The 16,341-nt window shown below is 40.7% G+C and overlaps 5 protein-coding genes across 5 annotated transcripts; 2 read left to right on the plus strand and 3 right to left on the minus strand.

Annotated features, from left to right (window-relative positions):
- Positions 1-5,352: 5,352 nt before the first annotated feature.
- Positions 5,353-8,005, minus strand: MELLADRAFT_101585 (uncharacterized protein; the record flags this gene model as incomplete). The annotated part of the gene is made up of 8 exons (XM_007404804.1): positions 5,353-5,429; positions 6,053-6,248; positions 6,312-6,332; positions 6,494-6,585; positions 6,908-6,990; positions 7,033-7,101; positions 7,166-7,217; positions 7,990-8,005. The coding sequence occupies 8 exons, from the start codon at positions 8,003-8,005 to the stop codon at positions 5,353-5,355; spliced, it is 606 nt and encodes a 201-aa protein (XP_007404866.1).
- A 2,332-nt stretch (positions 8,006-10,337) lies between these two features.
- MELLADRAFT_88932 (uncharacterized protein) lies at positions 10,338-12,041 on the plus strand (the record flags this gene model as incomplete). The annotated part of the gene is made up of 5 exons (XM_007404163.1): positions 10,338-10,758; positions 10,809-11,000; positions 11,058-11,177; positions 11,346-11,452; positions 11,535-12,041. 5 exons carry the CDS (start codon positions 10,338-10,340, stop codon positions 12,039-12,041), a joined length of 1,347 nt encoding a protein of 448 aa, XP_007404225.1.
- A 1,510-nt stretch (positions 12,042-13,551) lies between these two features.
- On the plus strand, positions 13,552-14,559 carry MELLADRAFT_101587 (uncharacterized protein; the record flags this gene model as incomplete). Its single annotated transcript, XM_007404164.1, has 4 exons — positions 13,552-13,590; positions 13,697-13,830; positions 14,084-14,234; positions 14,317-14,559. The coding sequence occupies 4 exons, from the start codon at positions 13,552-13,554 to the stop codon at positions 14,557-14,559; spliced, it is 567 nt and encodes a 188-aa protein (XP_007404226.1).
- A 98-nt stretch (positions 14,560-14,657) lies between these two features.
- On the minus strand, positions 14,658-14,837 carry MELLADRAFT_88933 (uncharacterized protein; the record flags this gene model as incomplete). The annotated part of the gene is made up of 1 exon (XM_007404803.1): positions 14,658-14,837. The coding sequence occupies one exon, from the start codon at positions 14,835-14,837 to the stop codon at positions 14,658-14,660; it is 180 nt and encodes a 59-aa protein (XP_007404865.1).
- Positions 14,838-15,692: 855 nt separating this feature from the next.
- MELLADRAFT_88934 (uncharacterized protein) lies at positions 15,693-16,120 on the minus strand (the record flags this gene model as incomplete). The annotated part of the gene is made up of 2 exons (XM_007404802.1): positions 15,693-16,015; positions 16,063-16,120. 2 exons carry the CDS (start codon positions 16,118-16,120, stop codon positions 15,693-15,695), a joined length of 381 nt encoding a protein of 126 aa, XP_007404864.1.
- Positions 16,121-16,341: the final 221 nt, after the last annotated feature.

Here is a 16,341-nt window from a genome sequence, read left to right on the forward strand (position 1 = left end):
CATCTTTTCGCCTGTCAACGAAGCCCGCTTTCCTACTTTCCACAAGGATATCATTGCTTCTTGTGTCAAAGAGTCTCTCGGTACTGGCCAACACCTAGCACGGAACCAGTCGCAAAACTCAACGTCCACACTCGAGTGGTTCCAAGAATCAGCCCATCTTAATCGAACTACGCACGTTTTACACTGACACACCTTCAACCACAAGGAAAATGTTGCACGGTTGATTGACATCCCACTGACTCCAAGATCGGGTTCTCCTGATGTGGGTTTTCCCTATGACAGTGAGTTCTTTGGACTTGACCTTGTATCCATTACTCACAAGACATTTAACTGGTGAAATTCATTCTCTTCCAAACTTGTTTATTTTTTACGCATGGCGCAGCCAAAAACGAAATCTACCTTGAACTTTGGTTGGGCGATCCTCTTATTTTCATCTCGGATCATCGAACCAGCGCATTTGGCAAAAATATCGAAGTCGCGACTGACTTGAGGACAAAGACCGGACTTGTATTGGAGCGAGTGATTTCCCGAGGATCGGACGAGCCAAAATTTACGAGGCACAATCACATGGTTCATAAAAACAACTATAACCCAGGTAAGCCCATGATCTCATGATATGAGCTTCATGATCGAAAAAAAGATGCTCAAGTTGCCATTTCCTCATCAGCGCGAAGCGAATTGATGAAATTGAACATTTCTTCCGACGACATAGGACTGTCATCTCTTCACATTCCAAAATAGACAAGACAAAAACCATGGAAATCACACGACAAGCACCATTGACAACCCATCTGCATCCGCTTTCTTGCCTCTTTTTCCACGAATCACACTTTCATCCCCGAAGGTGAACATTCTAGCGTTATTCAAGTATGAGCAAAAGAGCGCCATACCCAAAGTGTATTTCCGTGTCCACTCTTCGTTCAAGGCGGGACAAACTGCTCAAGACATTACATCGGCTCTGAGAAAGCTTATGATCCCATTCAGGGATGCTTTTGTCGTTTGATCATTTCGTTGCTCGTTCCAGCATACTCACAACGAAGTCCTTACCAAGCTTATCAAGTGGGAGCGCCTTCTTGATCAGCCGTGATCATTGCAGGAGACATCCACCAAACTTAAGCCGCTTCTGAAGCCGAATTTCAAACGTCAATGTCAAAACCAAAGAATACGACGATCTTGTATTCAACGCATGGGTGACTCGCCTAGAAATTGCCTCTGATTGACAATCCACAAAGTTCAAGCCAGTCGTTGATCTTTACATCGATCAATACTGCACGTACGACCGCCTCGACTCATCTCATTTGATCTCTTCAATCTCTCCATAGAACACGCAGCCACTTCGGTCAAGCATCAAGGTCTGGGGCTATCTTCTGAGGTTTATCGTCAGGTCCCGAGAACTCCACCCAGCCAAAGTTCTCACCTTTGGAGGAATGACTTCAGATGTGATCAAGACAAAATTCAAGCATGAAATTGCCTCAGTCTTGAATCAAATTACGGCCTTGATGTCTCTCAATCCAAGTACTGTGATTGTTGCTCAGATCTGGGCACTAGAACACTTTGCCTCCCTGTTAACAAAATTAGAAAGTCTGCAGAGTGGTAAGATTAATCTCTTCTCAAGTCTTTCAAGGTTTTTTTTCGCGTCCGTCCAATTAACTGTGAAGTCCAATTCATTCCTGTATTGTTGAAATCCTTAAAAATGTTTTTGTCGCATCACAACAAGATGATAACCAATGTAATGACAATGATATATACTACTTTGATTTCATACATTCATCACATGACTTGTCTCAATCGAAATGGCTGGTCACAATTGCGCATTTGTACAGGGTCATGATCACCCAAGATCAATCCAGTTCTGTGAGTATTTGAGATCCTTGATTACGCTGAGAAATGTAATTGACTCAATCAATCAATCTTATCCTTGTATGCTTATAGCACGGTGGTCATCAATGAGATGATGGATGGGCTGGATAGCTCACTTGGAAATTCGCCTAGCAGTCAGAACCACAAAGTGTCACTTGCTTTCTTCCATGGACAATTATAATCTCTCCGCATCGCATCCAATTGATGAACACTTACACAAGCAGGTAGAGACGTTTATGCAGTCTGTGAACCAATTCCTAGTGCTTAGCATGAAATCTACCACCTGGTCACGGGGTCAGTTTGCTTTTCTCTCCGGGTCTCGTCCCGTTTTGGTCAAAGGTGAAATATGTATCTGATCGTCATAATCTTTGTTCATTGGTCTCGACTGGCAAGTCACTCATGTAACAAAACAAAAAGCTAGCATGAATTGAGATCAATTTGGAATTCCAAAGAGAAGATGATAGCCCATGGAGTTGATAAGCGTCTGGCCTCAACCTCTGCCATCTTGGAAAGAAGATATTCACACCTCTTCAGTCAAACACCAAGTATGGTTGATATCTTTTCCGACCCTTGTAGGAAGATTAGACACAAGAAAACTCTCTTGAAAAGTCAGTTGTAAAGCTTTGAATCCATTTCCCAACCCAAGCTCATCTTCATCGTGATTGTTCTTCTCATTCATTCATAAACCGTCACCATTTCAGAAATGTCCTTAGAAATCCTATTCACCAAGAGCATCTTGCTCAAGAATACATGCTACTATTTATTATCTGAGCCTGATATTGTCATTTCTGAGGAAGATTTACATTTTGATAGTCTAGTATCACTTTAGAAGTAAAACAAATATTACGACAGAAGATTACTAATTAACAATTCAAATACTGTCTTATTATGGAAAATCACTTATCGCAAAGGAAACATACAAAACCGTCCCAAGAACTTTGAAAGATGTCTAACGTGCAGGATGTATCCAAGAAAATTCTATCTTCTCGCTTGAAGTGTTGTCAATACTTGAGTTGTGATCTAAACAAGGTAGCTTACTTAGCCTCAAGAGGATAGTAGAATGACAGCTGCTTCTTACCTTAGTTCACTTTCTTCCTACTTTGCAACATATTATGGGTCCCAATACTTTGTTATGTCTTAACTCTCATCTCAAATCAATTTTATTACGGTAAACAAACTTGATCCCATGGAGTACATATAACCCAAACATGTCATTCACAAAGAGCTCACAAAGTAATCGATCTCTATTTGATAACCTTTCTAAGTCTTATCCACATCAAAAGTGGACGAAGTTAATTGGCTTGCGTTGTTGATACAAAGTCTAGACTGTGACTGTTATTGCCGAGTCACTACCTAAGGTGATCAACATCAAGCCAATATCAGATTACGTGAGTGTGTAAGCTATTCTCATGGCGCCTCTTTGTTCATAGAGGTTAGAGACTAAAGAATGTGATTTTTTTCTCACAAATCTGACTTTCTAGCTCCTCAGTGATCTTCAAGCAAAATGGTGAGATGCAAATGCAGATCAATCAACAGCAAAACCTTCAGCAACAGTTTCAGCACGGGACCACAGAGCCTCACAGAGCCAGCTGACATCCTCATCACCCCTCAGGATCACTAATGGTCTCAATAACTCTCCTTCACCTCATTCTATCAGCAACACACAACACCTCCCAACTCAACCCACCACAAATCTTTGATTGCTATAAATACAAAGACCCAAACTTGAAGATCAATGCCACCAATTGAAAAGTGAAACTTTGGAAACTCTGATTGAAAGGCTGGTAGGATACCTATTTTAGACTATTGATGATAAACCCTTCAAAGTCAACAACAACAAGCATGAAATTTGGAAAATCAATAATGACAACCTGGCTTCATTTTGAAATCAAACAAGTAGTGTTGCATTTATGCAACAATTGTGTACAATGACAAAATAGGTATGATAACCAGAAACAAGAGAAATGACTTAACTGGTTTTGAATCCTTGCTTGTTTTGAAAGTTCATAGTTCAGGTAAAACTTTGCCCCCACCAACCGCCAATCAGGTACCAAAAGATCACAATGTCAATAATATCCACCCTGGTCCAAGTGAACGCCTCACATTGAACAAGGTAGTAGCAGGTGTCTAGCTGAATTGACTGGAACTTCAAGACCAACATCACAAGATCCAATTGATTTTGGCCGACTCATAGATGAATGTGCATGTGATGAAGCACTCGAATTGATCAACTTCAAACCTGATCTTTCAGTTTAATTCAGCTAGTAAAACCTTCAATCTCTTCTCACTCCTTTCAAGACAAGAACAAGAGTCCAATAGTTAGCATGTAAGTTGCCAAAGATGTTGAGCAATCCTTCAACTTGCCACTCTTTGAGCTCGGTGGGAACACCAAAATTGAGACAATACTGTTGGATGTTCAATTCTATACACTGACTAGAAAATGTTACTGATCTTCTTTTGATCCTCTCAAGATGGACAGTGATCCACAAATCACTCAAAAGCAAAAGCAATGAAGTGATGTTGATGTTGTTTGAAGTAAACTAGGCTTGCTCAAAATCATTATGAACTCTATCAATGATGAAATCATTTTCTTTTATGTAGTTTTCCCTATGAGGTTTTGGATTGTAAAGTTATCAATAAAAATTCCAGATTGAGGTCATCAACAAGATGAGCGGCAATGGGATGATATGCTTTGGTAAGCTCAGCTCAATTTTCTAATTTGAAAGGTGTGTAACCAAATAGATATACATGTACTGACATTCACACTCCATAGGTCAACTGGTTTAAGATAATCAATTGGATTGAAGATTTTTACACACCAAAAGCAGAAGATAGAAAAGAGAAGCTTTTGAATTATGAAAAGCCTTGGATAGATGAGCAAACCAGCAGAAAACCACACATAGCAGTCGAAGATTCTATATCAGATTTCAATCCATGAACAATTTCACATTAGCAATCACCAAAGTATCACCCTTGCGCCTAGTTTGGAACAATAAATATTCAGGTTTAAGATTTGATTTTCTGTTGTTTAAATGTAGCACAATCTTCAAACTTAACCTGTCCCTCTCTGTTGTGCGAGATGCTTCCCCCAGAGCGCACCACAGAGAGGGACGGGTTAAGTTTGCACAATCTTCAAGATGATACATACCTCACTTGCATCTTTCCATGTACAACATTTCCTTCATCATAAATCCAAGTGGATATGTATATTGTTACAAACACCAGCTTCAAAACAAAATAACAAAGAGCTACATGGATTATATGATCAATCATCTCGGATACAGGAAGCTTGCACAAGATTTACACCAATCAAATGATTAAACGTCAAAATAGGAGTACTTTCAGGATCAGATCTGTTACAAAATTTCCAGCCGTGTTCACCTATGTCAAGATGATTCAAACCTTGTGATAACTTTGTTCACTTTCAAGTTTATTAATAATTCAAATAAATCTGTAAGCCCCATTAAACAATATGTAACTTGATGTTCAACTTTACTGTTTCTTGACAAGCATGATAGCTGCTTTGACTTCATCGCGTTTAACGCAAGTTTTCCTGTCTGTATCCAAAACTGCCTTGTCCCAAAATATAAAAATTCAATTTTTGCTAGAGGTATGAATCTGACTGTTAGTAAAGTGATTTTTGAAAAAAAGACATTAGGATCAGTTACAAACAAGTGATATTCCGGAGAAACATTCAAGATGATCTGAGTTATTATCGAGATCAGAAGGATGCGGGGTCGATTGCCATGTCAGTTGCAATCTTGACTGGACCGAATGTCACTAAAAATAAACTATGATTGCAAATTTCATCCAAATTGGGTGGTTCATATCCAAAATTTTAGTTGACAGGAACTCATCCGCTAAAAGTCATGAGATGAGTTGATACACTTGAGCCAGCCATCGAATTCAGCAAAGATAGCTTGCCTCATCAAAGCTCGTTCGCAAATCCTCATCACCTTCAATGGATAACGCTGAACAACACCCAGCTTCAGACCAAAGGAGTTGTGTTTCTGAGCAAATAAGGAACAGTCGAGTTCTGAACTGCTCCACCAAGACAAACCATTCTAGTCCAGAACAAGGAAAATAATTACCATCTGGAAGTACACATGTTTGCTGGCTCCATTACAGATGATGACACCTATGTAATCTTAGGGTAAGATTACAAACGGGCATTTAATAGAATTCGATTTACCTTTGCAAGGTACATATTGAGATGACTGAACATATGATTGATATGACCAGAATCCCTGTTCCCCTGTTCCTAATACTACTTCAAATCTCACTTTGACTTTCTCACCTTCTTCATCACAAATAAAATTCAGTCCCAAATCATCAAAGTAATCCATATTGACACCTGAATCGATTCCTTCTCCTTTCTCTTGATCTATCTAATAATCAAAATCAATCCATCAAACGCATTACAAATGCACATTCTGAACGTAAAAGCTCACCTGCTTCAAGTTCTTTTTCAGCTTTAATAGATAGAAAAGAATCAACTTCTACAAAGAAATATCCTCATAGAACCCAAGTTGATTATTGAACATACTCATGAAGGTGGATCCGAACTATCTGATCATAATCTTGAACCTGAATGAGTCGATAAATTGCACAGAAAAACACCTTGACTCGAAACCTTCCATTCGGGACGTTTCAAAGCTCCAACATCGGCGTCACCATACCACCAGAGGATCGGATTCAACTTCCCAACACGATGTAGATATTGTTCTAGTCAAACAAGAACCAAGGAAAAGTGTTGTTGGCGACACGGCGAACTCAATTCTGCATTTACTGATGGGCAGGAGGTCAATTTTCCCGTGACCAAAGGCTTGAATGCTTCCAATTCCCCACATCCATTCTCATGCCATCTACTGATACCTTCGGAAACCTCTAAATTATGTCAATGCTCTATACGTATCACATTCCTTGTCCACATACAACTGAAGAACACGTATCCACTTTTGTCTCTGATTGTTTCCAGATCACTCTTGGAACTTATGAAGCTTATAAAGAGTTTTGCACTTGTAAGACTTCAATTTACCCGCCTTACCGTTGCACGGCAGCTCTACACGACTCAAAACCTTGCCGCTCTTGAAGCATCGGTTGTAAACTTTATAATCCCTGTTGCTTTCCCTTTCGCAGTCACCGTCGGCCTCCAAATCGAAACTCTCTTACCTCATGGACTCCTTGATCCTGCTCCAATTCAAAACGTTTAGTGAAGCTTTTGCTGGTGTGGATCCAGTTCTGTTCAATTACAAACTCAAGACCTTCATCATTCTGATGATGAGGATGATGACAAAAGACTTACATGGACCGACTGCTTTGATCGACAGCCGAACTACAGATCTCGCCTCTTGCCCCTATTGTACAATTTCCTTCACCTCAAGTCAATTCATACTGGAAGGATGGGTAAGTGACGCAGTCAAAAACTGTGCTTAAATGTATTGAGAGCGCGCACAATCTCATTAGAATCTTCATCCGAGAAGAAAAAGGTTTCACACTACGAGCCCAACCAGATTTGCACGTCTTGGTGTTGCTCAAGACACGATATCTCGACTTCTTGACCAAAGGCTCAAACCTATGCACACGGAAATTTGGATTTTTACGTTACTCGTCCTCTGCATTACGTGACATCAACCTTGGTTTGTCAGCCCGTTCTATAAGGGAGACTCTTTGGTCACAGCTGACTCAATTTGACAACGACTGGGTGATTTTAGTAAAGTGTGAGTTTATCATTTTCTCATTATCCACTGTGCCGTGTATTTCACCACTGAGATTGAAACTGTGAAAATGATCAGAAAGAAGATAGCAAGATTGATGAATTACCATTTGTATTTTTAGATGTCTAGTCATCTTGGAACTTGCTTGCCAGCTCAGCGGAATCCTCACCAATCTATTTCTCACCTGAAAATTCATAATCATTGTTGGAAAATTTACCTTATTTCAATTATCCAATGGAAGCCCCTTTCTTAAATATTCATCAGCAGAAATTTTATCAAAATTCAGAAACCTGCCTCATTTTAATTATCTCAACAAAGACCGTTTTCAAATAAATTAATCTGTCATTCTCTCACTCTTCACGCTCTTAACCATTATCTATTTATTGAGCGTGATAATTTTGAGCCACCTTACCTTGACTGACTCGCATTCCAGGCTTTAAACATCACCTAGCCCACAAATTTTCAAACGTTTCTTCAAAACATTCTAGAAAGAGGACTCGTTGTCGACTCAGAATACTTTTTATAACAATTTGGATTTGATAATCAATCAGCGAGATGAATCCTTGGCGTGAAGGTAGGGAAAGTTCTGGTATTTTTTCTGTTTTTGGTAGAGACAATTCACCGCACTAAGTCCCTAGCAGTGAGCTCTCAAATCAGCTCAAATGCCCATGCGATTGTTATTGATTATCCACGTCTTCACCATGCTACTAGTACTGATGCTGTCCTTTCAGACAAGTTAAGTTGCAAGCCAAAGCAAACTAGTTGCAATACTTTTTGAGGGACGTGGGTGTCGATGGTCTCAATGCCTCCCCTTTCATTACTCGGTATATCAATAATCACCCATTGACTTTATCTCTCGGAGGTTCCCTCAAATGTTACTGAGAGTACCATTCAATTAATGGTAAGCCCCTCCCAACTAACTTTTCTGGGGTGTGTTCACTAACTCGAAACCCTTTTTGGTCCAACCACTCAGGGGGTATGATATGGGTACGAAGAACATCTTCACCGTGCTAGACGAGTTCCCTCTACAATTTTATGTTTCACTCGATTTCCAAAAGATGATGCTCACGATTTCTCATCCAATGGTCATCAGTTCAAGATCACCATCATCATCAAGACAACTAATGAAAGCTTTTATCCATAATTATTTCACTCAAGATGAGTTTGATTGACTCAGAAATATCAACAAGAAAGAAAGATTCAAAGCAGGATCACATCGAGGTCTGGACAATTTGTATCACCAGCTTTCTCCGAGGTCTAGACCTAAAAAGATGTCAACATCGGCAAACTTCAAACACAGACAATCGAATCAGTAATAAACTCGTCGATCATTCACTCGCTGTTGACCAATCCCGACTTCATCATTTGATAAATTATTACAATCAATTCTTAACTCTACTCATCAGTGCAGCTCCAGATCGATTAGCTTCTTCTCCCATCTTCACCGCACCCGATTTGTTGATAGGTTGTACAAATTCGAAAAACTCGAGAACAGCAACTTGCCCCTCAATCAACTTCAAATCACGTCATCGCAGGGACTGAACAGGATGCTACATTCACATTCGTATCTACCTTCAAGACTGAAATCGATGATACTTCGACTACTGTCACTGCCTACAAGTACAATGGTTTGAAATCATTGCCAAACGTGCGCAGGGTCCGTTTGTTGGTATTGCTCCGGCAATTATTCAAGCCGGGACACGTACTCCTTGAAATGATCTGGTCGTCGCACAGGTCAAGGTGCGGAATCTCATGGTCCATCATTCTGTTCAATACTAACTAGTTTATTAGATCATGACATTCATAGCATATGTTTTGAGGGCACAAACATCAGACGTCCAACTGTTTACGCCTGATATCCCGCTGATTGTAATTAGGAATCGGATGCTGAAGGACATCCCCCCAGAATCTTCACCTTTTCGTCGCGAACTTATCATCGCAGCCCGACATATTCTCGGGACGGATTACCGGTCTTACTTTCTACCGTACCTTAACCACTTATTGGATCATCACATCTTCATAGGAACTAGTGTTACCTCTTTCAAGAGCCTACCACACCTAGTATACAGTACCATCGCCGAAATGTGTTCAGCACACCAAAGCTGACCTCAAGCCAGTTCGATTCAATTCAGTGCAGCGATCCAGTTCATAAACGTTTTCCACGATCCTACTACTACGAGTACCACACAAGCGATGGCCAGCAAAGTGATCTCAACCTAGTTGATATGTCGGCTCACATAGATTCGAACCACAAGAAGCTATTTGAATATGTAAATGGTTAAGTGAGTGCTTTGTCCGAGAACTAGAGGCAATGGCCGAAACCCGTAAAGGTCAGTTGGAAACCTTGAATTCACGACATCAGGAGCAACTGGTCAACTTGACATCCAAGGACGCGCTCCTGAAGACGGCAGACAAGACGGAAGGACAACCTAGATGTGACGGATATAGCGGATTATGATTGAGCATTGGCATCGCTGAACGATAGGGAACGAACTGATATGGACCTGATGATCAAAAGGGCCAAAATGCTGGGGTGTGTTATGTCTATTGTCGAGCCGTCGCCAGAACAATCCAAAGGTATCCATCTCTTTCTTTCCATCTTATATAAATATATACCTGGACAAGTGTGACCAATTGCTTCCACAAATGGTGGGGATTCGAAACGACTTGTGCATATGCTAAAAGATTTCGCAATTTTGACGTACCATCATTCGGGTTGGCATCACCAGCTTCAGTGTTATTGTCAACAGTTTGAAAAAGATGGAAGCCCGGCTACCCGATGCTGCACTCTTGGGCCGGTTCTTGATAGCTGGCCTACAATGCCTGACTATATATGATTATCGACGTGAATTGAAGGAGGTCAAAGAGATAGCTGACACCTACATCCATATCTTTACTCAAATCGATCTCATCCTTTTCACCGAGATTGTCAAACCCAACATCGAAGCTATTGTCAATGAACTCCGCAACAACGCCAATCTCATGGCCTTCCCTCGATACCTACTTGCCAACCGAGTATTGACTAAAACATTCATTGGTATCACTCTCAGGTATCTTATGAAACACTTGGATGAGCTTGGGAGAGACAGACAATCTTGGGTTATGGTCCGACGTTCCAAGATGTGCGTTATGGCTGTCACATTGTTTCAAGATAAAGAGTTGATATTGCAACCCCACCTTAGTGAGCTTATCATGGAGTCCTTAAGATTGGCTCTCAATGCAATGAGCCAGGCCAGTATTATTCAGTCTTACAAGCACTGTTCTGGTCAATCCGTGGCGGCCGATTTGAGATTCTCTACAAGGAAGTTTTACTGCTATTGCGAGTTCTCCTGGGAAAATTGAAGAAACTTATTCATGCCACGAGTGATCCCAAAGAGCGAGATCTTTTTGCGGAACTCTGCTTGACGGTACCAGTCAGGTTGAGTGTACTTTCACCTCACCTCGATCATCTTATTTGAACCTTGGTTATTGCGCTTCAAGCTGTCCCGGATTTGATTGCTCAAGGTCTTTGTACGCTCGAATTTTGCGTGGACAACCTCACACAAGATTTCCTCAACCCCCTGATTGCTCCAGTTATGCTTGAAGTGATGGCAACATTATGTAGACTATTAAACCTGTCCCATATAACTCACAACATGCCCCTACAGCTATGCGTAGCTTAGGTCGCCGGAATCAAAGGACAGCCCAACTCAGATCAAATGCAACCCGATACACGGTCCAGAATGTTTTCTATCAAGTTAAACTGTCAAGAGCGAAGTCTTTCTCTAGCCCCGATTATTGATTTGGCTGAAAAGTTGATGAAGCGTAATGATGTTCACTACCGAGGCAATGCATTCGAGTTTGTGAAGAACATCACGCCTATTTTTTTCACAATGGTAAGCTATTCTGGTATCATTCTGATAGTTCCGATGCACAAATATGTTGACGAACACAAGAATTTGCCCCTGTCCTTCCCAGGGTTATGGTCTTGGTGAAAGAGAAGAGGTCTACACATCACTTCCAAAGGGCTTATTCGAGGCAGCTCGCGTAGCGGACATAGCTGACAATGCACAACAGCACCTGTCACTTCTCTTCGAGCATATCTTCACGACCGAAATCTGGCAAGTTGTTTGTGGACCTCAATTTGAAATGATGAGGTACTCCTTGACGCTCACGAACGTGGTTATGGATGCATTGTTAGACGACCTTACTGCTGCTGTTGATAAGCAATCAGCCGGTTCTCGGTTTACACTGGAAGTTTTCAAGGAACTCTTTGAGAGAGCCAAGAAATCTCCACCTCCCCGAGACAAAGTGAAATTGCTAGCGAAGCGTACTGTGTGTGCGAAGGCCAGCTCGTCTTGTTACGATCACTCTTGGCCTCGAAAATGTGCCGGCCATGAAATCCTTTCGCATCTGATAAACAATTTGGACTTGGAAATGTCGAATACGCATACACATCCCCATTCTAACTCTCGAAACGTTTAGCCTGGCTCTACGATTGGCAAGCCCTCATCCATGTCTACGTTGGAATCCTCCCATCAGCAACCTTCACCGTCCACCAAATCTGAGTTAATGAGCATGTCATTACCTCCGACAGGACCGCCTGAAAACATCTCAGCCCAATCGGGTTCAACATTTGCGACCTCCGACTCATCAATCTGCTGATACAACACATGCTTTTATGACAATCAATTCTCTTGACCTCTTGCAACAGTCTAGTCGCGGCAAGCTGGGTCCTCTCGACGACGTAGATCTTATGATAATTTTCAAAGTCTAGACATGCCACAATTAATCCTAGAAGGCAGTTGTATACTCCTTTGGTTAGTGTGTCAAGAAGATAAAAGCTGGACATGAAGGCTGACTCATCCCACTCATACAAATCTTTAAATCATCTCAGGTTGGTGTTGGGTTGGACAACACCAGAACCGCTCCGATACGCTATGGATTTCAACCCATTTTGGTATCGGAGCGGAGTAACCGCTATGAGATCACCGATACTTGACCGATATTTTTTTTTAAAAAAATATCACAAGGTATCGGAGCGGAAGGTATTTTACCGCTCCGATACCGCTATATATCGCTGCTATAAGGGCTAAAAGGCATATTGAAGTGCCCTCAGACCCTTCCCATATCGGAGCGGTCAGACCGCTAATGGTTTTCTCGCCTTGGGATGGCGGAGCGGAGCCACCGCTACGTATAGTGGTCAATATAGCGGTGTAAAAACCGCTCCAATACCGCTCCGATACCGCTATATGTTGCGGAGCAGTTCTGGTATTGGGTTGGACGTAAGCTTGGACTGTTTTGAAGTTTAACTTGATCCACGAGTTTACACTGTCAAAACTATGGTGAATCCTTCAATTTACTCAATCCAATTGATCTGTAATTTTTAATGTTTTTCCATAAAATTGCAAGCAACCCGTCTGGTCTGATTGCGGATGTCAATATTCATCGGGCCACTGCTTCTAGTGCACCTGGTCCCTCAAAAACTCAAGCACAGTCCTCAGGCGGTTTTGATATTTTTTATGGTTGTTTGATGCCTTGACAAGCAACAATCCTGGTGTGATCGTTCCTCTCATACCGGATAAAAACCTGAGGAGTACAATTTTGTTCTTGATTCCTTGATCATGAATGATTTCAAAGATATATCAATGATGTGCTCATATGGTTTCGTGAAGGGTTAAAATAGGTCGCTTTCAAGAAGGATGCATTGCTAGCTACTTGAAGGGTCACATTTAATTTTTTTTACAAAAGACTGCCAATCACCCGACGTTGATCAGCGATCCGGATTCAAAACTATCTCTAGAGAGTGATTCTTCTAGCTTAGAGGTGAGCCGTAAACTTCGCTAAGCAAATCAACTTTCACTGCGTTGATCACTGTGTGATTATTTCTTTACGGATCAAGCATCGCAAGGCGGAATCGTCTAACCAATCGGGTTGATCATCCAATACCTCAGGTCCACGATTCAGTGAGACCGATGATTTTTTTAATCATAGAATGGCTTCACTTGATACTATTGAAGCTCAATTAGAGAACGTTACACAGCTCTCTCTCGGCAGCCTCCAAGGCGCAGCGTTCATCTGCTCAAGCTTTATCAGAATTATCACAAGCATTGTTGAATTTGACTTGTGATTTATCTTAGCCGATTCGGAATGTGTTGGATAGATTAGCAGCTTTACATCAACAATGTTATGCTTGGTCAAAAGAGCAAAGTAAACAAGAGTTGGAAGGTATCAAAGCAACAGTGGAGGCCTGTAGTCGATTGATGAACAGTGTGTGATCAATATTCAGTAGTCGGATCAAAATTTGGGAGAAGTAGCAAGCTAGTCTTAGTAATCTGAAAAAAGTACAGATGAATCATGATAAAGCTAAGCAATATGCAGCCAACAAACAATCGACTGGGCTCAAACATTCATTGGTAGAATAAGTTGAGGTGCGCCATTGATGAAACTTTCAATTCTAGAATGAGTGGATATCCAGATAAACTCTTTCACTTATCCATTTTTTATGTACAATTCCTCATTCTTAGGCTGAGCGGAAAGCGCAGGATGCACGCAATCAGTTTGAAGATGTTCAAGTTAATCAAATCAGAAATGCAACAATTTGAACCAGAGAAAGTCGCAGATTCCAAAAGTGTGATTTGTGGCTATGTTGACGGGATAACTGAAAGACAGGAATGGGTTGGCTTCATTTTTCGATCACATCAATTTGATGATAATCTTTCTCACTCCATTGGTGTACCACATTGTTCATTTTTGGCAGGAGTATTATCATTTGTTACAATCTCTGACTAAACAACACGCCGAGGCAGCTGCAACACCTAACAAATCTGTTCAAGAGCCGGAGCTGGTAGATTCAAACAAAGTGGCTGAGACAACAGCTCTAGATCCATCAACACAAATCGCATCAACAACAAATTATGAGCCTGCTGCTCCGACTAAAGAAAAGACACTTGACCCATGTCCCTTCGGCACGGGCTTGTTAGCCTTTGACGTGTTATCTTGAGAGTAATCCACTATATAAACACATCAGAAGCAAACTCATTAATATGATGAATCCTCTTCTTTTGACCAATTCAGAATATGAAACTTACAGAATTTCAATCAAGTGTATCTCTCAATATCATGAGAATCAAAATCACCCCAGTGACATTGTACATCAAGCCAATACTTTTGACTCGTAGTTCCATCCAGTATATCCCTATAGTCCGTCAACAATGAAGTTCTGGTGATGTTCCACTTGTAAGCACTAAAGAGGAGAATATCCCCACAAGAACTATTCATCTTATAACCCTTTCGAGGATGGATAGTTTCCTCTTGTAAGGCTTCTGATTCTTGATCAAAGACTTATCCCTTCCACACCACCTAAAGCTGCAATCGCCTTCAATCGCCAAAATTTGACATCATGTCTTTGATTATTCCACCACAATGGATTATGTTTTAATAATTGATATTGTTTCCAATAAGTTCTAACTCTCCATCCTGTAAATGTCTAAGAAGACGGTTGACCTGATAACAGCAGTGCGTACGTGAGCACTCTTCTCCAAACCAAAGGTATGCAGACCTTGGTACTAACCTAGTTAATGGAGGATAAATAAGAAGAAAAAGAAATGAAAAGTGAATAACACGTTTGTAGTTAGGTATAAGTGAAAAAGTGAAGAAAAAGATTCAAGAGATAGGTACCTAGTTAATGGAGGAAATTGTTAAAGAGAGAAATGAAAAGGGTTTAATGAGCAATGTGCTCGAATAGTGATCTAAGCGGATTCTAGTGGTATTATAACGTTAGTAATTCTACGTAATGTGAAAGGTATGAAATAACTCACTCTCTTTCCGAAAGATGGGAAAGAGAGAAAAAAAGAAAGGGGGCAAACAAAAATAAGTGCACATATATCAATAACGATGAGACAGAAATTCATTGGGATTGATGTACATCTTAGTCGAGTTGGGGTGATCTCATAATATCCAATCACAGACGAGAAAAAGTGAAAATGAAACATATCCAAAACAACACTTGTCACAACTACATTCATAAAAACTGCATTCACCTTTACCTTGTCTTGATTGTATTTCGACACATCCTTTATGATAGGCCAATGGATGTTGATCTTTTTGAAAGAGTGTATTGATCCTTGGAATCCCTCAATCCCAACTATCTTCAAGATCTTCTAAAGTCAATCTTTGATTTTGTGAATTTGCTTCTGTACGTTTCATAGCATATTTGTTCCACACTCGTGATGGATCTTCAAATTCAGATGACCAAGGTTGAATATAACGATACAAGCTGGGAATTAACTGATCTTCTTCAGGACTCATTCCACTTCTAAAATGGGTGATTCCAGTATCGGTTTGTTTTGACCAACGTAAGTCAGATGCAGGAATCAAGATATGACCCATTGATAACATTCCTAGTCTACCTAATTCTTTAGGTGTATAGAACACAACCGGTGGAAATCTTGAAGCATCTTTGAATTCAATCCAATCTTGACTCGAGTTTGAATCTTGTTTTCACTCTTGACCAATAAATCTAACATCTCATTGGTATGAATCACAGCTTCTTGGTAGTTCATGAGACCAATGATTGCAGGTTCCACTTGTTCACAATCTTACTAAACGTGGTTGATCCGGACACCATCAAGACTTCTCAAATTTGATTATGGGATTGATGGATTCCATAATCACTAACTCTATTACTAAGATATGCTTGAGCAGTCCTTTCCTTGGTAGCTTTGTTGACTAAGTTCCAGACTCCATCCTTCAAGTAACTTCTCCAACAGTACGAATCTTGGGC

Source organism: Melampsora larici-populina (assembly GCF_000204055.1).
Source record: "Melampsora larici-populina 98AG31 unplaced genomic scaffold MELLAscaffold_2, whole genome shotgun sequence".
In the NCBI taxonomy this organism is placed as follows: domain Eukaryota; kingdom Fungi; phylum Basidiomycota; class Pucciniomycetes; order Pucciniales; family Melampsoraceae; genus Melampsora; species Melampsora laricis-populina.